The sequence below is a fragment of the Lampetra fluviatilis genome, chromosome 49 (assembly GCF_964198595.1).
Source record: "Lampetra fluviatilis chromosome 49, kcLamFluv1.1, whole genome shotgun sequence".
NCBI classification, from domain to species: domain Eukaryota; kingdom Metazoa; phylum Chordata; class Hyperoartia; order Petromyzontiformes; family Petromyzontidae; genus Lampetra; species Lampetra fluviatilis.
In genome coordinates, this window is record NC_136323.1 from 523,491 (window position 1) to 551,092 (window position 27,602).

The window sequence follows — 27,602 nt, forward strand, 5'->3', positions numbered from 1 at the left end:
ACAAAAAAACGTGGTCGGTTATTATTTGTATCAGGTCAATCTGATCAACTGCACCAGCTGATCAATAAAGTAAGAATCGGAATCTTAATTTATATTGGAGGAATCCCATGAGCTATGAAGTTATTTTTTTCACAGATGTCCAGTATGGGCGGGTCTGCAAATGTGGAAAGGTACAGGTTGTAAAGAACGAGTTGTGTGCAACACCCCAGAACTTTTGAGCATCCGCCAAATGATCCAATCAGGCATGCTCATGGGTTAATGGGCCACCAGGCAGTACCTATGAAATTCAGGAGAACCTTTTTTTCAGTAGATTTATATAACAGTACACGTACTGCATACGAAAGCAACAACCTAAACTCAGTGGACCCACGATTAATCACCGCCCACCAAGAATATGTTCAGTTCAACCCTATTTTGACAGATGGGAGTCATGGATTATATCATAAACTAACCTTTTATTTTATTTGACCAGGTAGGGCCCACTGAGCGATGTAGCGCTTTTTTTTAAGTGAGTGACCTGGCCACACAATAATAGCTCCACGAAGTGGCTTACTACATGTGCAAATATATAGCAGCCAAAAACACGCACGTCTAATGGAAAACCGCAAACTCCAAATATACAGGCATCGTCAGGGTCGGGATCGAACCCACGACCTCCGGTATATTCGGCAAGATAGTTAACATCTCGCGTAGAAGACAGGAGGCTAAATAATCGGGAACTTTGACAAACCTAATCGCAAAACTGCACAACACAACTGAGTGTGATGGGAAGCCGACACGGGTACGTGCACGGTGTTCACAACAGCACAGCAAGAAGTCTCGAGTCCCGAATGGCAACAACGGCTCCATTGACGAGATTGCCATTGGAGTGGTCGATCAACGACCCATGCGGCGACTTGCCAGTCCGGTGACCTCCACGTGTTTGTTTCCAGGTACGGAATCACTCGTGCGTGAGAAAGGCAATTTTCGAGTGACAAAAGAAGCGATGTGTTGAGCTGTGAACGAGTGGGTGTGAAGACAGCAGAGGTCTCAATGCGAATCAGTCGAGCGGCATTATCTTTTCATCGGCCGTGTAACGCTGTGTAAGCTACCTGGTCTATCGCTCCACACGAACCTTCGGGTCTTCGCGGCCACGTTCATGCCCTCCCTTCTCTACGTTTGCGAAACGTTGACCACCTTAATGGAGCATCTTCGCCGGTTTGAAACAGGCTGGCCTGTCTACGATTCATCCTGGGTTTCACCAGGCTGGATTGTGTGAGGAGCTCACAAATTCTCGAAAGATCTGGACAAAGTCCCATCGGTGAGCTCCTCCGGCAGGCAAGGCTGCGTTGGCTGGGTCATGTAGCCCGCATGCCCGGCTACCGCATGCCCAAACAGCTTTTGTTCGGCCGGATAGAGGGGGCTAAACGGGCGCGTTACAGGCTAGATAAGAGATGGAGTGATGTAGTAAAGGAGGATTGTGGAGCTGAGTGGACTTGCCGATGACTGGAAGCAGCGGTGTCAGTATCGGCCTCTGTGGAGGCTCGTGAAGGACACTGCTGGGCAGCTGGAGGCAGTCGCCCTCCAGCAACGGAGGGCAGAGGAGCGACGCTCACAACAACGAGCGGAGCGTCGGGTGTCTAAAGCTCAGCAAGTTGGCACAGTAGGGAGGCCAGTCATCTCAGTCAACCCATGGCAGCGGACGTTCGACACTTCACGTGGCCTCAGCGTGCACGTAGCCTGGCACAAGCGCCGTGGTGACGTCACCACCACTTAGTGGCTTCTTTCTGCCTATATTGTGACTCACTAATCACGTGTTAACATTGACTACATTTCATGACAAGGCCCTTGTGGTCTCCTGGTGGGGTTCCAAAGGAGCCTTAGCGTGAGTGGATTTAGTATGTTTATGCTTAAATTGTTTATTCGAGTAAAGCATATACAATACACAATTTAAAAAAAATGTATTCCACTCAACAGTAAGACACACACTTACGTTTATTCGGAATTAAAGTAACATGTAATGGGGGCACAATTTATTACAATGCAGTGATTATTTTAGAATTCTAATTGGAAACCCAGCGACATTTAAACCTGAAATTCATCAAAATATAAAGAATGTGCCAAGACAGCACTTTGATGGTTTGATCACTTTTTCCTGTAACAACTTAAAAAAGAGCCCAAAGCAACACACGCACCTTTGTACAGCACTTAAATGTCAACACTTAAAAAGTCAACGCTCGTAAGCAAAGCCGATTCATGTCCGTGCCCATTATTCTACATTGTGCCTGAGAACAAATGTATTCACAAGCTCCTTTTCGACCTTCAAAACTTACCATTATAAAATCATAAAAAAAACTTTGTCAGACGTATGGTAACTGCATTACATAACTTCTTCTTGACGATGCACTCTCAAGGAGACATTTCCCTTAACAGAGACTTCTGCATTTACCGTTTCTTTCTTCACTCATTCACCCTCCCACTGCAGTAACACTAAACCTAAAATCAAATTACGAACATTCCCAAAACTAAACGAGTAGAAACATTTTTTTCGCATTTATAAAGCGCCCTTTCTAGGACGCTTTAAGATGAAATCCGACGGCGGCGTTCAGCAAGGAAGGTGATGGAATGGATGGAGGGACAGGGGCTGGCGCTGATGCTGCAGGGGTAGGCAAGGCAGAATAAGGTGGAGTGTGATGGCGAGTCCGCGTGTCTGATGGGTGCAGCGTGGGTGAGAGGCAGTGGGGTATGGGGGACATGCGTGAAGTTGTAAATGGCCATGGAGGAGGATAAGTGGAGGGTGGTAGGGGCAGAGGTATGGTGGCCAGACAGTTGAGCTTATGGAGGAGCGCCGTGTAGGGTTGGGGAAGAGATATGGCCATGTGCACAAAGAGCACGTCGGTGCCGGGGAAAAGGCGGACAAAGTGAGGGAGAGGGGGCGTGGAAAGGCCTGGTGGGGGTGGGGGTGTTCAAGAACGGCAACTTCCACTTGTTTGTAAGATAACTTTAACTTGCTACACGTCGCACATTATCCTCTCACATTGGGGCGGTGCACATGGCCCCCGACGGTAGCACGTCTCGCCGCTCATTCCCACATGCTTGCGGTTCGACTGCAACGGGTATCCCCAATAAAGAAAACAAAAATATATATACACGCCGCCTGCTTCAGTTTGACGGTAAACAGTAAGTCCTTTATTTACGTTGGAGATGCGTCCCTGGGAAACACGACTTAAAGTTGAATGTAAATCAAGAGAATTTACCATTGACTTCATATTTTTGGGATACTTTTTTTGGTCAAAATTTGCACAAAAATATTAAAATGATTACCACAGCAGCTATGCACTTTTATATCCAGATTGGAAACTAATTTCTTTCTTACTTTTTCTCAATGCAAATCGGGACGTCGATCGCGGACTCGCTGTACTGGTGCGTCGTTCACAAGACAGCATTTCCTGCACCTCCGATTGGCGCGGTTGGCTACTTATGGCGCAAAAGAAGTTCCAACATAATAATTTCACTTTATATAGCGTCATTCATTCAATTTAATCCCAAACCGCTGCACAGAAATTATCCAGTTCCGTACACATACACACGCATACGTGTGCTGGCGTCGGAATTAAGAGTAAAAAAAACGCCCTGCAAAATGGTCAATTGTACTACATATACATCAGCCCACCACTGAAACTTGCAGGACCCTTCATAGAAAAATCACGAGACTTTCAGAATTGTACACTTAATTTTTTTGTGTGCTTTCACTTTCCTCGCCGCTGCTATAATGCAATTCGGGGGAGGTGGTGGCGTAATGGTTAGCGCACTTCGCTATGAAGCAAGCGATTCAAATTTAAATGCCAGACATCGCAAACAACCATTGCGAGTGTTATCCGAGCCGGTCCTTGACCCCCACCTTTACCAACCCAGTGGCCAGGCTGGTGAAGTATGGTCAAACAACCCCCACATCTGACAGCGTGGAGAGGCCTTCATCCAGCAGTGGATAGACAAAGGTCTTTAAAATAGAATCATTATAATGTAAAGGGCTCCTACGCTAATTGAAACTCAGTTATATGCCTTTGCCACAATATTTCACAAAGGTGGCTCTCGTGAGCTCTGTTCAAGCGCAAATGCCTCTGGGCTGGAAACTAAATGGGGAAATCATTGAGGTCTTCCTCCTTATCGAGGCCAATGGAGTAGCCAAAATCATCGTCCTGCGCTAGCAGCCCCTCCAAGAAGTCCGTGTCCTCATCCGTGCTCTGGTGGTCAGCCAGCCAGAGGTCGTCCTTATCTTGAACTCCCTCGCCACTTTCTGAAACGGCACATCAAACAAACTTCAGCTACCAAACACCCGGACTGGCGGACGTAGGTGGAAAGAAGTCCTACAAAGTGAAGACACGAGGAGAGAGTGAGAGCTCAAGTTATGTGGTGAAAGCCAAGGTCTCAGATACTTTTGTGAGTTTTAAGGTCTGGATCAGACAGCTTCACAAAGGCCGTCCTGTACGCATGTTGCACTTCTTTCGCACCGTACGTAGCCAACCGTGCTCATCAAGGTGCGGGAGGACAACTGAAGACAAAAGGCTATTCTAAACAAATGAGTTTTCTATCTAGATTTAAAAGTGGATAGCTCCTATGGCTTCCGAATATCAGAAGAGCGTTCCAGACGGCCACAGAAGCACATCTGAAAGGAAGCAATGCAGTGACCATCTTTGTTCTATGGCTAGCCAAAATATTCTGCTGTGAGGATGACCGGAGTTCGCGTGATGGTTTATGCTCCTTGACGAGATCAGCAAGGTGCTGTGGTTCATTTGTGGCAAGCGCACTTTGTGTGTGATGAGTGCGACCTGGTGTCCCGAAGCATTCGCAAAAATCTGGATTTTGTCCCAGGTGAAGATGTTCTGCTCTCATACTTGACCCGTGATATGGACGATGGGCGGTGCTTACCTGAGTAATGGGCGGGGGCTACCCAAGCAGTTGGCAGGGCTAAATGAGCCTGTAACACCCTGCACCACCGTGTGATCGCGCATCGCAGTATTTGGAGTGCGTGCGTGTACCTTTGGAAGGAGCATCTTCAAGGATGTCGACCTCATTGGGTTCACCAACCATGCCCTCTGGATCCTTCTCCCCACCTGGCTGCAATGAGCGCAGAGACCGACACCGTCTACAAACCAGGCATTCTCCACGGATCATGCTCACCTCTACTTTACTAATTAAATAATCGGTGACGTGTAAAATACTGACAACCCACATATATAAAATAAGGTAACCCACGCTGGTTGCATTGCAACTTGTCAATCTGTGATTGATAAGTTCGTATCGTCCTCCCCCTACAGGTGGCCAAACTTGTCAATTCATTTACTTCCAGCCACTTCATGCAAACATTCTTAACAAAAACCTTCCGCACGTTTTTGCATTTTTCCAGACATTGTCAAATGTTTTATAATAGTGCTTCCTTTAATGCAAACTCTTTCGCAAATGCAGGGCTGCAACTTTACATGTTTTTTATCCATATGGGGAGTGGACGGGGGGGTCGGGGATGGAGGCCAGGGTGGGTGGGAATCAACTGTTCTGTAATTAAAACACCACCTCAGTACAGCTGTCCAACATTATTTAATTGGTCAAAAGGTTCAAGGAAACGAGACCCGAGTAGGTACAGGCCATAATAGACGGCACACCCTAAATATACAAACACACATCCACGTCATCCGAGAAACAATTCCTTTCCCAAGAGTAAATCCCGAGCCAACACTGCCAGCAGGGGACGCTGCCTACTCTCCGTACCTGCTTCTGGGCCTTCGTCATGCCCCACTTGCTCGATCCATGCACTTGGGAAGTCTGCCCGGAGCCGCTAGCCTGCAGGTGCTTCTGCAACGCGGTACATCCAGCAGGGCAGCGCAATAGAACGATTTAATCCAAAGGTGAAAAACGTGCACGCACACACGTGCCGTGCCCAGAACTCGCGCACGCACAGCATTAAACCCTTGAACCCAACAGACGCCTCAGCTGCTGTCACCTACTCAGCTCAGCACTGCGTGCGAACCCGCGTCGTTAATTACCTCCGCACTTTGCTGTGGTGAGTGGAACATGATCGTCGAAACTTGAAACGCAACTGCTCGTGCGCTCTCCACAAAACGGTAAGATAATCCAGGGGGGGTAGCGCGGTGACAGAGGGTTAAAAAACGTGCTGCACTACGAACCGGGCCACGGCTAGCAATATCATGCGCACCACCTTCATCCGCATTGATCAGGGTGAAGACGTATGGTCAAACAATCTCGATGACTCACGCAGAGTGGAGGCCTTCACCATCCTGACAAGCGGTTGGATGCTATTATATTATAAGCTATTAGTCAAATAAAAAAAACATTGCCGTACTATTATAGAGCCTAGGGACAAGCTACGAAGCTGTTATTGCCGATAAGACAATTCTTAGAGATGCTCCAGGTCTGAATGGGCTCTTATCTGTTGTAGGGATCATCTATCTTTCAATCTTAATAAAACAGCAAGGGCATTCGCAGAGACCTAGTCTTCTTTTTCATTGGTGGACACAAAAAGGGAAACACTGTTTTCCACAAGTAACGCACACAGAGGCGAGAACGCGTACAATACGGGCAGCTGGCTAGAGGCAGGATACCGCGTCTGCAGGAATTGGGAGTTGTTGTGGCTCGCCCGAGGCTTGCCACACAAAACCGTAGCTCTTCCGCTGGGCGTGCCGAGTCTGCATCCTCCTTGAGCTTCGCCGTTCGGGGAAAAATCGGAGCGCCTTCCATTGCGGCCATGGGACAGGAACATGTGTGCATTAAAAGTGGCACGCTCTGTCATGTGGGCATTGGAAAATGTGGACATTTGAAATTTGACCGTGTAGGGTAGGAAAGGGGATCTTTGGATGAATGGTGGTAATATTAGGCCCGAGGTTTCCTTTGCAAGCGACCTGTTGTGTTCATGGGCTCTTGGGGCTTGTTGCGTCAACAGGGGACTTGGATGAATGATTGGTGACCGAGTCTGTGAGTACAAGCACAGCTGAAGATACCACGGTTCGGGTTCAAGTGCGAGTCGAAGGCTGAATACAATTGACCATTTTGTGCTTGACGTTTTTTGGAGAAAACAAAAATGCCTCTGCCCAAGCAGAGAAAGACCTATGCACAGATTTATATTTTGATAATTCTGGTGGAAAGTGATGGTAAACAGTGGAATGTATGTGGTGAAAGATCCTACACAGGCAATGGCCAAATCTTGAATTGACAACAACAGTGTGGGGTAGAGAAGCAAAGAGGCACAGTCGTAAATTATGGCCAGAACATAGGACAGTGGATTCTCAGAGCGTGCCCACCGATGGTGGTCCGCCCGCCGGTGGCCCTCCAGGTGGTCCGCGGGGCTGTGCTGCCAACGCAGGTTGATTCGGACAATGGCAACATTTTTACCTGTTGTGTCAGACATGAACATTTTACTTATATTAAATTTAACATTTTAATGAGGTAAACTATCTAAGATCTAAATGCCCCCCCCCCCAAAAAACCTTACAGGTGCGTAAAAAAAATTATGATCCAGTACTATAAATAATTTGGTATGACTGGTATTGAGAGAGAAAAGTGAATGTGTTTGGGTGGGGTGGGGCAGAGTGGTCCATGGGCCAAACAAGTTTGAGAAACACCGCTATAGGACGACTGCTTACGATAGAAGGATAGGAGCCATCCATTTAGTACGTACGCATGGAGGGGGGGTTAACTCAAATGCGTTCTCTTGCGTATGGGGGGGGTCTACTGACAATGTACGCGTAGGAAATGGGGGGGGGGGGGGGGTGAAGCCTCGATAATAATGTCTACATTGGCCTTCAAATGAGCCACAGTTCAATTTCTTCAGCTGCCAGACAAGAATTCCAGGGAGAAGTGGGACTGTGGGAGAGGTGTCACTTGTATCACGCTGCTGTGCTTCAGCCTGACATTGCACGTGTTGATGAAATCCATAGAACACGTCACCCATTCGACTGGGTTCACCGGCGTTTGAACCTAGCGGACACGAGACAAACTAGTTTTTATCTTCGGATTGCGAATTGGATAACGTATTAATGATCATGCAGCTAGTGGGAACATTATATATGTTCTAATGTCTGTGTGGGCTGAGGTAAGCATGTCAAATCAGAGTATAGTGAAGGGCTGAAGTTGGATGTCACGATGGAAAAAAGCCACAATGCCATGAACTTTCCCTCCGCTTGTGTGTAAGTACCACATCCTGACAATGGCAGAAAAAAAGATTGCCTTCAATTAAAAGACAGAGAATGCAACTGGGCTTTGTGTTGTTTCATAGGCACCTGTGTGGCAGTGAAGTGGCATGGTTATACACTGCTGATGATCCCATGTAAAAGTGAAAGTGGTTCAATCACCGGGACTTAACTCTTCTCTTCTGGCATTTATGTAAAGTTGAACAGAATTCTTCCAATCCTGCCTTCTCTGGACATGGCAATCAGTGCATGTAAGCCTATAAAATTGCCCTCGATGTCATAAATTCACCTTATGCATGGATGCATAACTCAAACAATTAAAATGACCAGACACTTAAGTTAAAGGTGTATTAGCAGGTGTTGAGACACACCTGTTAACACAGTGATTGCTGGAGAGTTGCTGGATCACTCAGGGATCAGCTAGAAGGCAAAAGGGCAACACCAGGTTGGGCAATTCTGGAGTTGTCTGTACAGCCGAGTTTGAGTGATATATTGCCTGTCATGCATGGATTTCGTCGAGGCACACTGCGATCCAACACTTTGGCAGGCAAGGGTTGGGGGATCATGTATATTTGCGAAATGCTCAAAACCTGCTGCACTGCGAGTATGTATGTACGATGGAACTTCTTTCGCACCGTACGTAGCCAACCGTGCTAATGGCTGTCCAGCCAGCGGATTCACGGATCTGTCTGTGCAGACATTTGAGTGTAAGCCCCTCACGTTTGAGGGGGTTTCTGCTGCTGTACTGGTATCATATCAAGTGAAAAAAAAAATTCTTAAAATTAAATGGAAAAAATCCCAACCCTCCTTGAATGACTGAAAACGGAAAATTATTCAGGTTAAAAATATATAACGGTTTTTTCACGTAGATGCACATTAATAATGGTATTGGTCGTCTATAAATGTGACCACTTATAGGTAAAAATAATCAATACTCAGGGAGGAACTGGCCAAACATCTCAAAATCAGGACTGTTGAGGGAAAAAAAGGTCTTGAGACTCGGCTGCACCTTTCTTCGGCAATAGCGATCATTTAGACTTCACGCAGGGATCGCTTGTTGCTTACCAATAACACATCTGGGGCCTTCAACACTACCAAGGGATCAATATAAATTCAACTCGTAGGCCAGGGTAGTGGAAAATTTTGAAGGCTCTGATGCCGGCCGATTGTGTTGCCACTTAGGCTGTAGCGCAACAACCACGCGTGTGGGCGAAAGTGCGTGAGGGAGGGGGGGCAAATCTCTGGCAGGGAAGCCAAGTGGGACCGGCGGTTGGGAAAGTCCGCGTTGGGTACAGCGACGAAGCGTCCGGGGCGTTTGTTCAGGAGGGGCGTGAGAGAACTGGTGGCATGAGGGTGCGTGGGGGACGCTGCGCTCGGTCGGGCCTTCCCGCGCGTATACCTGAAGTTTGAGAAAGTGAGCGTGCGAGCGGCAGTGAGCCAGCCTCGCCGAGGGCTCCGCGCGGTAGAATTTTTGACACAGGTGGCAGAGCAAGCCACTGACGGTGACGACAAACTCCTCGCCTGTTGGGGGGGACAGGGAGAGGGAGGGCAGAGCAAGGGAAGGCACGAGAGAGCGTTGGGTGTGCGTGCGAGGAAGGAGGTGGAAAGATCGGGGGAGTTCCTCGTGCGTGAAGTGAAAAAAGGAAACGACTGCTTCCTTTAAAGCGATCCGACGATAGCAGGAGATTGAAGGCAGTGGTGGCGAAAGGCTTCTCATTTAAATCGTGAAAGTTCCAGAGTTGAGAGTGCTTGCCAAAGGATGGCGTTTTGCGTGTGAAGGAAGACGTGAAAAACACAAAGACGGAGAGAAGATGGGATCACAGGAAGGGTGGATAAGAGGGGGGGACACGGAGATCTGTGGGTGGGCGCGCAGACGGGATTGTTAATACGATGAGCAGCCACCATCCCAGCTGCAGTGAGGGAAGGAACAGCCGTGGGCTGACAGACATGGCAGGAAAATCCTCCTCCTGGCTCGTGGAATCATAGAAGTGACTTCTCAGAGAGGAATGTGGTTATATGGACAGAACATACCCTCGCACACGCCAAGCGGTCCAAAACTATTCCGTAACCCGGCAATGCCTGTTGACCTCCCTCATCGTGAGCACTGGATGGTTGGTGCTCATGTCATCTTCTCAATCTTATCCAGTGTTGACCAGCCACAGATTGGTACTCAGCATGGTGCTGGTTTAACTGGCTGTGGGTGGGGTTACGTTCGCCATATCTGGGATTTGAAAATTACATATACTGTGTACAAATTAACTATTACAAATTATTCCTTTGACAGAAAAAAATAATTAACTTTTTGGCCAGCAGGCCATGAACAACAATGTTTTACATGGAGCATTATCGAGCACGAGGAACTTAGATTGAGTCATGATTTTAGCACCAATGAATAAGTCACAGCTGATTGAAATACCCCAACGGCATCAGGATGCCTGGACATTACAAGCAAAAGCCATCATTAGGGTATGAAGGCAATTGGAAAAAAACAGTTAAGACGTTAAATCAACAACCCTCTTTCCGTCTGTATATACTGCAGAGGCAAGTTCTGTGATTAACAAAAAATCTGCTAAGGCCAGCAATATGTACGAGGTGGTCATGTGGACAACACCATTGCATCAGATGCTTATTTTAGGACGAGGCCTTGTTCACTTATAACTTCTTTTGCGAGAGCACTGGAATTAACCAGTGCTAAACTCAACACAGCTTCACGCACTCGCACACAACCGCTGCAGTAAATGCACACAGCATCCACACATCACGCGTGTGAAAAAATCCGGCTAGTTCTTACACTCGGATTTAGATGACGATTCTTCCATATGTAAGATGTGTTTGATAGGAGTTTTATAACCCCAGAAGTTATAATAAAAATATGAATTTTAGGACCTCTGTAGTTATTTGGTACTATCTACATAACGCACTACACAACACAGTATAGGTGATTCATAGTATGGGCAATATTGCTAGCGTCAAGTGCCAGATTGACCGATACCTTGCTAAAGAGGGCGACCCTTGATTTACGGTCTTACAAAAATAAGATGTGGTATTTATCACTATTTATCTCACTACGGCAGGAGAACGCAATACGGATTATAGCTTTACTATTTAATTATTGAGTGATACCTCATATCAAGCACGAACTAACAGGCATCACATCAGCATCAAGCCATTCATTGCATTGCCTAGCTCTCACGTAAAGAGTGTGAGAAACACTAATTGATCACTTAAGAGAAGCCAATACTACATTAGGTGTTATCCAAAAATTACTTGAATTTTAGCTGCTGCCCAAAATGGGGAAAAGGCTTTCCCTGTTTGTGGAGAACCACAAGGAGGCGTGTCAAGTAATGTGCAGGACCCCAAGGCCATAAATCCTTGGCCGAAAGTCTTTGAACTCAATGCGGTAACAGAGCAGGCAGCTCCACGTCTCGTGTCTTACCGTACGCCACCTTGGGGTTATATTCCATCTCCGCAGCATTTCCCCCAACACCCATCGCCTACATACACAGACACACAGGTAAATTCATCAGTGTTAGTCGGGCTCGACTGGGGCGAGCGCCGTTAGTAAACCCCGTGAATGCTCGCGTTGTGGCGAGTTTGTGAACGCTAGTGGGCCCAGCTCAGAGGCGTCGCCACAATTATTGAGCAACACACACAGATGTGGCATTCTTGAAACTGTTCCCAGGCTGCACAAGTGCCACGCACTCACAAAGTGATCACAATTCCCCCATCTAGTCTTCCAGCCCGGAAGGGTAAGAGCTATTCATTAAGCACGTTCAGATCGGTACGGTGCGAAAGAGATTGGTGTGACCAGCATTACGCCCGACACTCTGTCCCCTAGTGCTGTTTACACACCACACCAAGTCGTCATTTAAGGCCGAGTCGAACGAGGCCAGACCCAGTCCAGGTTTATTCCAACGGAAAGTGATGGATGTACATCGAGGCCCACAGCTGTACCCCAGTTGTCGATTGGGAGCACAATGTGCGACCCACGATGTCACCGCTCTCAATACAAAAATCAGAAAAACTATGCTGGCAGCAAAAAAAACTGAATCACCTTTTTGTTGAATTTTTCTTTGACGATCTCCGTGCCCGATTGGCTTCCTCCTATCTTGCCGATGTCCTCATCTTTCACTTTGACGTGGAACTTCTCCTCCTCGCGGTCATCGTCATCATCATTATGCTCGTCGATGTCCTCCTTGCTCTCCTGTCCATCGTGGGATGCAGCGCTGTCACTTGCCGGCCTCACGGCTTTTCTCAGCTTCTTGATGGCACAATCCCCTGCGGACTCCTCATTATCCTCATCCTCCTCGTCCTCTTCCTCGTCCTCTTCCTCGTCCTCCTCATCTCCATCCTCGAAGCAGCCCACGGCGTCCACCGTTATCAGCTCCTCCGTTGGCCCTGGGCTCTGTCCAGATTTCCCTGCATTGCCGCTCTGCACCTGTCGAAAGATTAAAATAATATTCCCACAAAAAACGCTAACGTGGTTTGAATTCATAAACTGGTGACAAAACGCAGCCAAGCGGTAGCACATTTCTGCTTGTTGCATGTGTTGTGACATATCATGGGTCACTATGGCGCCTACCGCCATCTACCGACAGAGAGATGAGTTGCATGTGTAGAAACTCATTGCCAGCAGAGTACACGATGTCACGGGAGAGGTCTCTAAGGGAGCATGGTTCTGGGGGCTGGCAGAGTAGGGGGCATTTGAGGATGTAGTAGCCAGATTGGCTGGCAAGGGCACGTGATAGAGCAAGGTGAGGATGTAGGCCAAAGGTGACAGAGGGGACACGTGTTGTAGGGCCAAGAACCTTCAAGTCGGTTCCAGAAGGGGGCGTTACCGAGGGCGCAGAGGGCCACGCCGAGGGGCATACAAGGGGAGTCCCGGGGCTGCATCGAGGCTGTCTGCTCGAATGGAATCCGCCGTGTTACGTCTTCTCCTCGGTCTCCGGTCTTCGTGCTCGGCATCGTGGGTCAGGCAGTGTGCCGACTCACCCCACCCGTTTATATAGTTACCCCGTGGTGGTTACCAGTTATGTAGTTATCCCGTTGTGGTTACTGGTTATGTAGTTATCCCGTGGTGGTTACTGGTTATGTAGTTACCCCGTTGTGGTCGTAGAATAAACGTGTTGCCTCCTGAATTAGTGTGTCTCTCAAGTGAACCCACTGCATCTGTACGTATGTATGCATGTTGAACTTCTATCGCACCGTACGTAGCCGGCGTTCCCCTACTTACCAGCTGTGCGCGCTGCCTGTGCTCCTCCGAGCTCATGTGCTCCACGAACTTGCGCACAGAACGCGTGTTCCACCTGCAGATGGTGCAGTACGGTCTGGTCGAGTTCTTGGCTTTCTACACGCACACAACAACAGCAGCAACAGCCAGGGTTTGTCACCATGTGGCGCTAACATTACAATGATGCACGTGACAGGTTAAGTACGCATTAAGGCTTTGTAGAGCCTGATGCTATGATTTTACAACCTCTTCCAGAAAAAGGAACAGCCCCAGTTTCATCGCAGGATGAGCAGTATGACCCAGGTCCACGTTGCCATACTCCACGAGTCTTGAACATTCCAAAGGCTCAGCAATTCCTGCTCGATCTCCCATGCCCCCTACACCTCCCTACTCTCTATGCTCAAGAAAAGATAATCATTAAAGTTTGTTTTTAACAATGGTTGCTCGGCTGCCTCTCTCTATAAAACTACGATGCACACTGCTTCTATATAGCATCTTGAGATGCAGCTTTGTTTTAAGACACCCTGAAATCCAAACAGTTTTTTTTTTTTATCAACACAGGCTTGTATTAGTGGTGACAATTATATCGGCCCTGGTAAAACTGGGCAAAATGAGAGCGTTTTGGAAGCTCAGCTCCCGAGGCCGTCGGCGTTGGGCTGACCGGGAAGCTGTGTCCGTGTCGAGTAGCTAGTGTGCGCGCGCCAGCGTGCTCTCCCAGTGGCTGTGGAAGCGAGAGCCGCTACCTTATGTATCTGGCTGCGCCGATGTTCCACCACGTTGCAGGTGAAGTATTCCTTGCACGTGCTGCACCAGCGGGAGGCTGGCTTGCCGAGACTGTGGCAAACACACACGCAACACACGTGCCAACATTAACACAAATCAACCGTGGGTCAAGGGGCTACACGACTCATATCGAAGCACTAAGCCTACACCAAATAGATCCTGGATGCCTGCTTTCTGCTTTCAGTAGGAACTAGGGTTTCTGCGAAATTATTTTTCACAATACAATGGCATCAATTTCAATATTACATTTATTGTGATATCAATTGCCCATAAAAGTACAATTATATTTAACATTTTAACTGTATTGTTTTCGTATTTGTCTATACTTCAGTACAAATAAACATGACTTAAAAGTTCCTCAATTACAGTGCACTAAGTTTGAAACCCTGATAATTATCCCAAAAGGGTGCAACTGTGCAACCTCCAATGCTGACAATAAAGAATGTGTCAGTTACACAAAAAATAATGAATTCACCTAAACAAGCCACAAAAAAGACAGTACACCTGCCTGTGAATTACTACGGAAACATTTTGGAATGCGCCAACTGGAAAGGCATTTGCCTGCACTGCTGCAGAAATCCTGATTCAAATCCTAAGAAGGCCCGAAGCAGTGCATGGCTAAAGCTTGACAAAATTCACACTCAATACGAAGGCCAATCCAGAAAAGCACACTTTAACGTTGAATATCACCTTAAGTGGATGGATAACATGTTATTAAAACCCAAGCTTAGCTTTGAACTGGTTTAAGTGGTGAGATGTTAACTGCCTCATCCAGTATATAGGAGGTTGTGGGTTCGATCCCGACCCTGACGCCTGCTGTATATTTGGAGTTTGCACGTCTCTCTGCCTGTGGTCACGTGGATTTTTCTCCGGGTCCTCCCGATTTTCCCCTCCACATTTAAAAACACGAGTTTTAGAGTATTTGGCCGCATAAAATCCACTTTGTTGAGCTATTATTTGTGGCCAGGTCGCCTCTGAAAAAAGCTAATAGCTCAGTGGGCATTACCCGGTAAAAAAACAAGTTTATTTTAATCGTTTACATACACCGTGGGGGAGGGGGCGGGAGGGTTGGAGGGGGTACGGCATCGCTGGTGGGACTCACTCAGGCGACACGACGCTGAGGAGGCAGTGTTCAGCTGATTTGGAACCATCCTGGGCGAGCAGCATGGCCACCTGCACGCTGCTTTTCTGCTGCACCTCCTGCATGCAGCGTGCATGCATCGCACCGTTCATGTGGTTCTTGAAATGCTGCGGGGTGAGAGCATGGGCGCACAACGATCAAGCATCAGCCGAGCAGCAAAGCAGGAAAAAGACGATCGGTAAACAAACAAAAAACTAGAAGGACCCGAAGGGTTAATCTGCCTGATGATTCAATAACCCGTCATGAATTGTCTATTCGTATTGTGCTGTATGTACCGTCTAATTTATACCGTTTCTTGGAGTGTTTTGCTCTCGTTTGTGGAGTTTTGTTTGTTCGATCCAAAGTGTCGATTGGCATGTTTTTTGCATATATAATCGAGTTTCATGTCAATAATTCAATGCATTCACGAGCATAAAAATCCACATTAATTGGTTATGACATGCAACTTAGACAAACTAAAACAATATCATGCGGTGAGTGCCATTGATGGGCGAGTGTGTCAGGTTACCCACTTGGTTCACAGCCGTGTCCAAATGTGTTTACCAAAACAGTGCAAAGGAATCCCAATGGGCTATTTGCCAGTCACTTGGAGGATTCAACTGATGTGGTCTTTATTATCCAAGACACTTGGCTGGGGCATTGCTGTTTTTTTGGCAGTTTTCGTTACTGAAGCTGGGCACTGGGGGCCTGCGTTGCAGCTTTTTCGAAACGAAGCTGCCAACTGTAGTTAGGAGTGGTTCTCAGTAGGAATAATCAGAGGCGCTAGGGAAGTTTATCCATTAGGCCAGTCGCGTGAGCAATGCAGGAGGTTGGGATGAAGAGATGTTCCGTGTCAGCACAAACATTTTACCACTTTGGAAGGGACGACAGGTCAACTCCGGTGTTAACAGACAAGTGTCTGTAACTGTGAAGACCAAAGAGTTGAACTCTAAGTAACAGCATTAATGTGTATATAGTAATGTATATTTATCCAGAAATGCACTCTTTACAAAGAAGACGAAATTTCTATATTGGAAAATGATCATTTCCAAAGTATAAAATCATAATCCTGCACTTAACTAGAACAGTAATAATGCACTGCTTGACAATGTTTAAGTCAATGATAGTAATGCCTCCCTCTGCCAAGGGACACAGGCCAATACTTAGGAAATGACCAAACAACATCACAACCCACACCTTGTTCTACCAGAATAACCCAATGACAATCGTTCTAGTGATGAACAAACCAAATCAAGTCCATATATTTGTGCCTTAGTTATAGCACTGCAAGGCGATCATGAAGGCACCATGCTTCAGCCTTCTGTAGTTTCAAGTAGAGGGCAATGATACAATGTTTATTCCCAATTAAGTACGTTGTGGGAAAATGTTCTAATTTGAACTATGACACCGGCACTAAATGGAATATTATTTTTGAATAACGTAACGGCATCGTTGACGTCCACTGTGAAGCAAGCGGAAGCATTAGTGCTGCAACAAGTGGCGGACGCGCTACCGCTCGACCGCGTCACTGCCCCGATGATAACCAAGACAACGTGATGCCCAGCAGTCTGAAACGAATGCAGAGGAGTGCAGGCGGCACCCGATTGTTGGCGCAGGTGACGTTGCAGAGGTGGCACGTGATGGGAACTTTGTCTTCCACCGCGTCGCTCTTTTCTGTATGCTTCTGGCTCGGACTGCCACCCTTGAAGGCTCTGCTGCTCTCTCCGCGCTGAATCGTCATTGTCAGCAGGCTCTTCTGCGGCAAAGGCCATGCAGAGGACGAATACACAATGAGGGAGATGGATGGGAAAGAATTTCACCGAGCAAGATCGACCACTATCACGTGGCTAGGTATGGTGGAGGGTACACGGGCAGGTGGGTCGTTTGATGAGCGAGTGGATAAGTCGGTGAATACGTTATTATGTATGTGAACAGCCAAGCAAGTAGACAGACAGGAATGCAGGTAGGTAGGTAGACAGGCTGGAAGGTAGGCAGGAAGAAAGGTAGTTGGATAGGCAGGCAAATAGTCAGATACATAAGCAGGCAGACAATAAGGGAGATGGGTAGTAGGCTGTTAGGAAGGCAGGCAGGTAAGGAGGTAGCAAGTAGCTAGGTCGGCACGGAAGTAGCTAAGTAGGCAAGAGCCTCCTACCTCTGAACTGTTCTTGTCATTTCCATCGGCAGCAGCTTCAGTGCTGCTCTCTGTTAACACACACAGAATTCATTTCCCATACATTCTTATTATATATATAGCACATATGCCGATAGGCTCTGTACATGCAAGCATATTCTACATGTAGATTGCAGTACAAGTTATGTATATGCACATATATAAATGTGGATGGTAGTGTACATTTTAAGAATAATTCCACTGACTTAATTACAAAAAATCTACCTTTACAACCTCAGTGTTTAGCCTGAGACCCCATAACAACGATTTAGAGCCCTTTGTCAATCCACTAGTGGACACGTGTCCCATATACTGCGTTGATTATGGGGGCTGTTTGACCATACTTCACCACACTGGTCAGTATAAGGTTGGCAAAGGGGGGCAACGTCCAGGACTGGTTCAGGTGTCTTGTGCCACACCGCTATGAGCTGAGGCCGCGCACAAAACTCAAATGCACGGTGCACTGTGGCGATGTTCTACTGCCGGAAAATAGTCCAATTGCTAGTTCTATTCTCGTTTGGCAATATGTACAGGAACTAACTTGCAATTTCGAGATCTGCCAGTCACTACAGGGCTTCAGGACAACGTACGTGAAGGTTTGCTATGTCTCCGTTGAAGGAATGCAGAAGACAGTGGTTTACTAAATATGGCCCATAGTTTGAGTCGCATTACCACAATCGCAGTGTGGCTTGACTTTAATTTCCATTTATGAAGGAGTTATGCGCAACGGCCTGTTGATGTAATAATAATTAAATTTACGTAGCGCTTTTCATAAAGGATCTCAAAGCGCTGTCAAGAGCCAGGAGGTACAATGTTTGGGTCTCAAATTGCCAGTGTAGCTGTACAATCATGTACGTATCGTGCATTGATGCGAACATGAGCGATTAATTAATAAATTTTGCGTGCATCATACGAACTAAGTTAGACCAATGTGTACGTGTATGCGGGGGGTGTGCGCGCATGGATGTTTACGCTTGTGTCAAAGAGGTTTCATTTCCCCCACCGTTGTCGCCTTTGTTCCCAGCTTTGGCCGAGGCATCGGAATGTTTCTCCAAATCCTTCGCTCCGTCGCGACTGTGAACATTACAACAAAATAAAAAAACCTGCAAACGATTCTGTTCAACAGATCGTTGAAATGATCCTGGTCTCTAATATCTGGCAGTTTACCAGCATTGTTCCAAGGAAGCCAAGATTTTAATGAGACGCTGTGTGGAAACCAGTCCAGTTTGTTTGCACTTAATCAATGCTGCTGAAATTATTCACTCCCAGAAGGCCATATTTATATTCTCCACAACAATGCTAATGATTATTTCGAGTAATTTGTTTTATAATTGTACAAAAAATTTGGACCCATGTTTTAAAGAGAGGGTCCTTATCTTCAAAATCTGGCAGTTCAACAGCATTTTTGCAAGCAAGCATGACTGCTGATAAGCCACGGTGATGAAACCAGTCCAGTTTGTTGAATCAATGCTGTTGAAATTATTTAACCCCAGTAGGCCGTAGGGCCGATGGATTGTGCACATAATAACTTATGTTGTTTTGTGGAGACAGATATATATCAAGGAGATTGTCTTCTTGTCTCTGTTGCTACATATTTTTTCAACAAAGACGGTATTGATTATTTTGACTCCTAAAAGTGAGGTTTTCCTGGGTACAAAAACATATTATTGCCATTCTGAGAAGCCTCTCTGAGAAGCATTAGCATTGCTAAGCTCACAAATGCATTGAGTGAAGTTAACCTTCACAATTTACCTGCAGCCAGAGATCGAAGATCCACATGACTAAGTTTGAGGGTAGCCTCTGCTGAAATTAGATCGTCACCGTCAACTTCTTTGAATTAAGTCAAGCAACTCGACCACATTCCACCATATTACTGACCTAAGATAATAAGAATACTTTAATTTTATAAAGTTTCATTCATGCTAATAGGATCCCATAACGCTGTACATTAATTATATATAAGGACCCAAATCCAGTATACAGCCACTACCAAGCAAATGAAAATCCTACTACCAGGCAAAATACAAAAAGAATAAACAAATAAAGAAATGGCAAATGATGATCAAAGTGAAATATGTTCAACCGAGATGACGCTGGTCAGAACTGAACTCCCATTTTCACAATCTGTCCTCCCAAATGAGAAAGTCCTTGCATGTAACATGGACATTATCATGAAACATTACTGGTTGGACTACAATGGGCTACAAAAAGAAAACGTGGTGATGTATGTGTGTTTATAAAACACAGAATGGCTGGTTTACAAAGAGGAAGTGTATTGGAATGTGTGAATCTTACGTCTGTAGCTTGGCTTTCTTTTCTGGGGGTGCTTCTGAGCCATGTTTTCCTGCTGTGCTTATCTGAGAATCCCCAGTGCCCCCAACACCTGACCAACACAGACACAGCAAGACACAAATCAGGTTACCAATAAGCAGCTATCCTTGGGCTGCATCCATCTCAGGCCTCGCTGTGGCGGTAGCGACATTGACAAGCTCACCTCTCACAATACAATGGCCAGCAGCCCATCAGCTTTGGGGTGCCCTCGATCTTCCTCCGCTACAAATTACATTTATATTGCACCCACAACTTAACAAGACGCCTCAGAGCACAATTGTGTAGACGAGGGGCCCCTAATGGGAGATTATTTTGTAACGCAAGCCCCAGTGGTATAGGACACGATTGCGCGAGACAGAGCGAGCAAGCAAACGAGCACAGGGAGGGCAGCGAGACGCGCAAACCGGTGGCGTCGCTTTTGAATGAGCAGCGGAATGACTGCATGGGGGTGGCCGTCCAGTGCTCGCCCAGCTGCATTGGTTTCCGGTTGCCGAAAAAAGACGTTGTAAGGTCGCACTCATTACACACAAAGGGCATGCTACAAATGAACCAAAATATATTTCTGATCTCGTCAAGGAGCATAAACCATCACACAAACTCCGATCATCCTCGCAGCAGCAGCAGCTTTTGGCTAGCCATAGAACAAAGACGGTCACTGCATTGCTTCATTTCAGATGCGCTTCTGCGGCCGTCTCGAACGCTCTTCCTTCTGATATTCGGAAGCCAAAGGAGCTATCCCCACTTTTAAATCTAGATTGAAAACTCATTTGTTTAGAATTGCTTTTTGTCTTCAGTTTGTTGTCCTCCCGCACGTTGATGAGCACAGTTGGCTACGTACGGTGCGAAAGAAGTGCAACATGCGTACATTAGTATATATGTCAAAGGGCTGCGAAAAGGCGGGTAGGGGAAAATTTGACAGAGGGAGGGCCCCCATTTCATTCCTTGCACCAGGGGCTATTCCAACCACGCTCGGCCACTGGTATCAGAATCATTATTCATCCTGGAGAAATCCGATGAGCTATGAAGCTCCTTTTAAGATGGCCAGTTGGGCCGGGTCAGAAAGTTAAAACAACAATACAAAACACAATTGTAGTGCAAAGTATATAAAAGGTAAGCAAATCACTAAACATAAATATGTAAAATAAAGTATACGAGTTCAAATTGTATAAGTACACCAATTCCCAAACTTGCGCAAGACAGCAAAACAACAGCGAAGGCAGTCCCAGACCACACAACACACAGTCGCCATCAATAAAATTCCACAGAAATATTTAACTATCGATACATGAGCAAGGATGAAAGTTACAAATCACAATTGCAAAGGATTGTTGTATCCAGCACTAATCTTCTGCTTCAGGATATTTTTAGAAGGAAGATTTATGACGTTAAGGGAGGAAACAAGGTTGTTACAAAACGTTGGTGCTGCAATGGCAAAGGCTTTTGCACCTCATCGCATTCTTGTTCTTGTATAAATGCGTCAACATCTCTACACCTCCGGCAGCCTTAACTCACCCACCCCGCCGCACCTACCATGCGTTCTTCCTCTGGAGGCGGTGCCCCCGTGCCCGTTGGCAGACTGTGACCGCTTGTTCGCGGCAGACGTGTTGAGTCGGCCTCTGCTGCTGCGCGTCTGCCCACCGCGGGCACGGCTACGAGACGCGACACGGTTGTCCCGCTCGTAAGGCTGTGACGACAGCAGTGACAGTGCGGAGGAAAAACCAAATGCTGATCACATGACATTATCCACGGAGATGTCTAGTACTCCATTGTCCTCCGCTATTATATTGTCTCTCCACTGGTGGATGAAGATACAGTAACCCTTGGTAGTTCGACACATGGAGTTCTGGTCTTGCCGAATTGTCCAATATTCCGAATTATGTACAATGGTATTCCCCAGTGCTTCCTGCCAGGCGTGTTGAATGTCCACACCGAGGACATGAACGCCAGCTGCACGCTCCTGTGTGGACCCACTAATATACCGCACTATCAAATCAACAAACTCTGCAGCGTTGATCCTCTTCTGTACCTTTGTGGAGCTGCTAGGATCCTCCAAGGTTAAGGCTCCCTAATCTTTTCCCGGCCTTTCTTGATGTCGTAACAGGTGCTTGATTTTACGTCAAACTCTTCACACACCATACGCATTGACACACCTGCATCAATTCTATCCCAAAACTTTGTATTTGTCTCACAGACTAAGGGATTTATACTCCAGTCCCTATCTATTACTTCATGTAGGTGTAGACGACATTTCTGAGAGGCTTGGCTTCCACAGAGTGCATAAACAAGGTAAAATCCAAAGCAAGGTGTCTGCACTGACGCTCACCAGGCGCGCCGCCACCAGACTGAGTCATTGTTTTGGTCGTGGCGAGTGGCGTCGCTCCAAGTGTATGCCGAAATTGGACTATTCGGTACAGCAATTCGGCTCATGGCGAATAACTAATACAGCGTATGTGCCGAAGGCGCAGCCGAATTATCCCCAATTATGAATTACCAAGAACCAAAATAATGAGGTTTGACTGTACCTTCTTCACCATCATGATGAGACATTGTCTAGCCACTGTCCTTTACATCAGCATGAGACTTTTTCTAGCCACTGCTCAATGAAGGCCTCCCCATGCCATCGCCATCCCTCTCCATTCTTTGATGCGGCAATCCATTTCACTCGACTCATCACTCCAATTCACATACGCAAGTATATACATCTATACAGATACCTGTGTAGCCTACACAGTGAGAACCTATTAAAATAAATAAAGTGTCAAAAAGCCCACAAGGGAGTGATGTGGCGAGTATCATGCCTGGCAACTTTTAGCTGTTGCTAAAGCAAAAACAAGTGGAAAATTCCAGGCCATGTCATGAGAACTGATGAGAGATGGACACAATAAACTCCACAAAGCAAAATAAAGTTCATTAAGCATAGGAGGACCGTGTAAGAGATAGTGGTGAGATGAAATCAACGAGTTCATAGGCCACTCCTGGTCAGGCGCAACTTAGTAAAGGAACGAAAGAAAACTGGGGAAGATTTTTTCCAGCAATTGAAAGTTTGAGGCCGACAACAACAATAACAAGCTTTCAACATGCAGTTGCCAACTGTAAATCAGCCACTTACCCCGACGCGTCTGCGCACTGGCAAAGGCAGGGGGGTGTGCAGCAAAGGCAGCACTGGCGGCGCCACTGCCGGCCGCGGCATGTCTGGGTCCCCCAGCAGGCTCGTCTGCGGGTGTAGGGTCTTCAAAAATTACTCACAACGACACGTTGTAACAAGTCACCTGCTTACACTTTATTCACCTATTTTTGCGCCAGTTAAAGTAGGCACTCCTATAACTATCTGTACGGTCACATATACTTAACTTCTCCCCGCTATTATCTATTCTGCACCTCACTTATCCTGCACTCAGTAGCTCTGCACTCAGCGACTCCGCACACAGCGTCTTCGCACTCAGCGATTCTGCACACAGCAACTTCGCATCTTCACCGCTGTCCTCACCTACACTCCCTCAGACCCACTCTCCCGTCTGTCCCGGGCGGGGGGTTCAGCCAACATCTGCCCAGTGACGGCGTGAGGGTTGAGGTCCCGTTGATGGCTGGAATGGCAGCGGTGAGATGACTTCACTCTTGGTTCCCGGCAACAACTCCCCGCTCCGCTCACACACACTCCTGCTTATATCCCCCTGCTCATCCCTAGTCCTCACGTGCTTTTACTTAAGCTGCCGCCAGGCCGGCGCCAGTTGTCCCATTAATCTCTTATCATCACCCCCCATCTCCCGTCTCGGTCACAGCGTAGCACCTGTTCGACCTCAGCTGCACCCGCTTTCCCCCTTAATTACTGGTGGTTTGTCTGTGCAAACCTCATGTTGCAACGCGCACACCTGGTTGCCCTCTGCTGCACCCGTTTAACTGTGCGCACCGCGTATTTCTCTCCTCTACGTGAGAACCTATTAAAAATAAAGTGTAAAAAAACCCACAAGAAAGTGGTGCGGCAAGTATCATGCCTGGCAACTTTAGCTTTTGCTAAAGTAAAAAAAAGTGGAAAATGCCAGGCTATGTCATGAGAACTAATGAGAGATGGACACAATTAACTGCGCAAGGCAAAATAAGCATGGAAAGACCGTGTAAGAGATAGTGGTGAGATGAAATCAATGAGTTCATAGGCAACTCCTGGTCAGACGCAACTTAGTAAAGAAACGAAAGAAAACCAAGGAAGATTTTTTCCAACAATTGAAAGTTTGAGGCCAACAACAACAATAACAAGCTTTCAACATGCAGTTGCCAACTGTAAATCAGCCACTTACCCCAACATGTCTGCGCACTGGCAAGGGCAGGGGGGTGTGCAGCAAAGGCAGCACCGGCGGCGCCACCGTCGGCCGTGGCATGTAGGGGTCCCCCAGCAGGCTCGTCTGCGGGTACGGGTTTAACTGCGGTGGCGGCACCAGGGGTGGTGGCGAACCGAGCAGCCCCCGCCCGGAACGCGGCACCTCTGGAGCCTGCTCGTAGGCCGTCCCATATGGTGCCGACGCTCTCTCGTACGGGTCGGGCCCCGTTATCTCGTACTCGCCGCCGTCCGCGGCAGGCGCGTAGCTTTCACGGTCGTACGCGTCGCGTCGGTAGGGGTCGCGTTGGTAGCGGTCACGATCGAACTGCTCGCGTTCGTAGGTGTCGCAATCGTAGTTTTCACGATCGTAGGGGCCTCCCGCTATGCTGCCGCCATCCAGCGGTGTCGCTTGGTGGCCGTACTCAAAGCGTTGCTGCGTGTGATGCTGAGTAACATAGTCATCGTTGGAGGGCACACAGTCGTAAGAGTGCGAGTCTTGCGCCTCTCTGTACACGGGTGCGTCGTCGCCACGCCCACCGTAGTCTTCGTCGCGGGCGGCCATGCGGTGTTTCAGAAGCATGGGCCGGGGCTGGTCGTTCGGCGGGGGGCGCAGGCCCAGCGGGGGAGGAGGGCTCAGTGTGCGCCCTTGCCGCGGAGGCAACTCCCTTCCGCCGAAGGTGGAGGAGTGCAGGTAGAGGTCCTCCTGCCCAGGAGCCGGCCCCAGGATGCCCACTCCTGGAGATAAAGCGCAGATTGTCTGCCGTGTACAGCGTAAATAGTGGTGTGTGTGCTATGTATGCTGTGCTGCGAAGAGTACGGTGTGTGTTGTGTATAGTGTGCTGTTTACTGGGTACGATGCGGTGTATATAGTTTGGTTCGGTGTGTTCCATGTACAGTGCATGTTGTATATAGTTCGGCGCGATTGGAGTGGAGGTCGTGTGCCAAGTATGGTGCGCATTGTATATTGTGCGCTGTGCCGTTTTCTCCGATTACGGCATTATTACGTTGTCTGACGTGGTTGCCGTGCGGTTGCCGTGCTAGCGTACCGGATCGCGGGTCTGGCATTCCGGAGAACTCAACGTGGTGTCTCCCACCCATTGCAGCGGCGCTGAGTGGGTGCGCTTGCCGCGGAAGCATTTCCCTCGGCGGCCTGCCGAGGATCGGTGGGCGCCCAAAACCCAGCGGCGGCTGCTCGTCGGAGTGCGGGAAGAGCTCCTCGTGCCCTGGCACCGGTCCCAGGATCCCTTCCCCTGGAGATGCGTGGCCACCATCACGGCGAGCATGGTTAGTATGTGTTCTGCGCCTGGTAGAAAGAAGCTGCGATTTCACGTGAATATCCTTATGTTGAATCCTTGTATGTGAAAAAGAGCTCCGTAGCTCATCGGATTTCTCCAGGATAAATAAAGATTATCATTCTGAATGGTTGACTTCTGCAAATAACACAAGTGAAAAGGTGTAAACTGTCCCGTCGCCAATGTGTTTTCACGTTGTACTGGAGCGAGATGTCAGATGTCACACCAAATAAGCTGCAGTAAAACCTGGAACACGCCGCGCAGCAATAAAGCACACATATAAAAAATCTACACAGGAGTAAAATTATCCCCAATTACCTTTTTTGCTGGGCAGCTGAATTGAAAACATGTTGTCAAGGAGGCTGGGAATTCGTTTCGCCATAACTGCAATCCTGCAGGCACACGTTACACACGTTACACACGTTACACACACACCAGGCCACTCAACGAGTAAATTGCCACAACCTTGGTAGGCCACAAATCTCAGCCAGCATGTGAATTGTTACGGCAGCTCATGTCATCAGTGGCTGGTCAAACAACCAGACCTCAGAAGCTAAGCAGGTTTAAGCCTGGTTCATACTTGGAAGGCAGAGTATTTTAAACCAGGTGTTGTTGTAGGCTTGGGTTGCAAGGTGATTGGGGGATGGTAGTACAGCAACGTGACTTTACCGAAAGACCCAAGAAAATGAATTCCTGCAGTCACGAAAGCTTTAAGTCAAAATTTAAAAAAAGGTCTCTCTTATTTTTGGAGCGGGTAAACCCGCACACGTCCAAAAGACGCGCGGCGTGATAGTTTACTTTTAAAACATTGATTGCTGATTACCAGTTGTTAAAAGGGCATATGAATGAGTTACCTTATAGTAGCTACTTAATAACCGACCCAATCTTCAATAACACAAACGTATTATGAAAATAAACGCATTTACGTAAAAAATATATACATTGCAATGCATTGATGGGATGTTTATTCAAGGTACAACGCACCTAGGCAATGCATTCCTGGGCCGAATGACCATTTCAAAAGAAGGATTAACCGCCCCACATTCCTGAGGAAGAAAAGTCTAAGAAATAAGATGTCCTTGTGCACCACTGCCCAAACACCAGCACCACCAACTCTTAAATCAATGTTCTTCCATCGTCACCGAATGAGACAATTTAACACGTGCAGATAATTGCAAAGGCAGCTGCCTATTTGCAACGCGCATTATTTTAAATACTCTCATTAATCGATATATAAAAAATTATACATTTGCATAATTAATCGAGTTCGCATCGCAAAGAATCAAGCCCAAGATTGTTTACACGGAGCGCGGATTTTTGGAGTTCAGTACAGTATCACGAAATGTGGCGGAGAGTCTGTAATTGTCAATATACACTCCACATGCACACATCAATTGATGCAATAATGCACAAACATCTTTACTATTCTCGGGGTCCAATGCCATTTCCTAGGGCTCAAGAGAGCGAGACGAAGGCGGCACCTCTAAGGCGCTTCACAAAGCCACATGGCGCAATCGTTTTACCTCAAGGCGCACAAGTCCAGGCCTTGTGGGTACCAAGGGTTCACAGTGAATGTCTGAAATGAACCTGTTTAAATGCACATTGTTTAAACTCGAGTCGAGTGGTGACGCGGCGGGGCACACACCGCAACACGAAGAAGCGCGTTCGACTCGTGACCGCGGCGATCAGCGCCTGGGCCTAGCTGCCAACCCCCGTGAACGGTGGCCTACATCTAGCACAGGGATTGCAGATTTGGTATTTTAGAATAATGTTCGCTTACAAAGAAGAAAGCATATCGCAAATGTTTACCGTAAGTAGGTGGCTGGGAAGTCGAGCAGAGACACCGGGACAGTCCTAACGATAGACGCAAGGGGATGTCCTGCAGGGAAACTCGACTAGATCGAGGTCCCGCAACGGCCGACCACGAGCGGGGGTCCCCCCTGGGGTCCTCTGGGGTCCGCTACTCCCACAACCTCTGCACCTGCGGGCACGAATGAGTGGCGTTGTTCAGATACTAAACGTTGTGAGTAATTTTTATCGCAACTAATTATTGTTTTTAGAAGGTAACTGCCTGCGCGCTCTGCCCCTGGCAGGGAGAGAGAGATGGCTTCCGTCCAGCAAGAGGAGTCGGCGGGCGGGTCGTACCAACTGCGCAGCGCCACAAGGGGCGTGGGGTGGGCGGGT

The 27,602-nt window shown here is 47.5% G+C and overlaps 1 protein-coding gene across 5 annotated transcripts; it reads right to left on the reverse strand.

Moving 5' to 3' along the window:
- Window positions 1–1,956: 1,956 nt before the first annotated feature.
- Window positions 1,957–27,578, reverse strand: LOC144948401 (uncharacterized). 5 transcript variants are annotated; one of them, XM_078877828.1, is made up of 19 exons: window positions 27,228–27,577; window positions 25,737–25,810; window positions 25,173–25,376; window positions 24,107–24,861; window positions 22,924–23,028; window positions 21,345–21,498; window positions 19,779–19,866; window positions 18,487–18,557; window positions 17,466–17,515; window positions 16,914–17,069; window positions 15,296–15,441; window positions 14,154–14,244; window positions 13,414–13,527; window positions 12,235–12,618; window positions 11,617–11,674; window positions 9,580–9,701; window positions 5,746–5,829; window positions 5,019–5,097; window positions 1,957–4,276 (listed from the first exon to the last, which is right to left on the reverse strand). In XM_078877828.1, the coding sequence occupies exons 2-19, from the start codon at window positions 25,798–25,800 to the stop codon at window positions 4,113–4,115; spliced, it is 2,889 nt and encodes a 962-aa protein (XP_078733954.1). In that variant the 5' UTR covers window positions 25,801–25,810; window positions 27,228–27,577; the 3' UTR covers window positions 1,957–4,112. The 5 variants fall into 5 exon arrangements, 4 of the variants coding, with proteins under 4 accessions (XP_078733954.1, XP_078733952.1, XP_078733951.1 ...); XM_078877826.1 differs by having other exon boundaries at window positions 16,914–17,066; window positions 22,924–23,043; XM_078877825.1 differs by having other exon boundaries at window positions 22,924–23,043.
- Window positions 27,579–27,602: the final 24 nt, after the last annotated feature.

What these genes read in the sequence shown, in the direction of transcription:
- LOC144948401 (XM_078877825.1), bottom strand. Translation starts at nt 25,800, where the DNA reads ATGGCGAAACGAATTCCCAGCCTCCTTGACAACATGTTTTCAATTCAG. An exon ending in ACAGGCAGCGCGCACAGCTG is followed by an intron (nt 12,619 to 13,413) that starts GTAAGTAGGGGA and finishes ATCTTTCGACAG; the next exon opens with GTGCAGAGCGGCAATGCAGG. An exon ending in TGACGAAGGCCCAGAAGCAG is followed by an intron (nt 5,098 to 5,745) that starts GTACGGAGAGTA and finishes CGCTCATTGCAG; the next exon opens with CCAGGTGGGGAGAAGGATCC.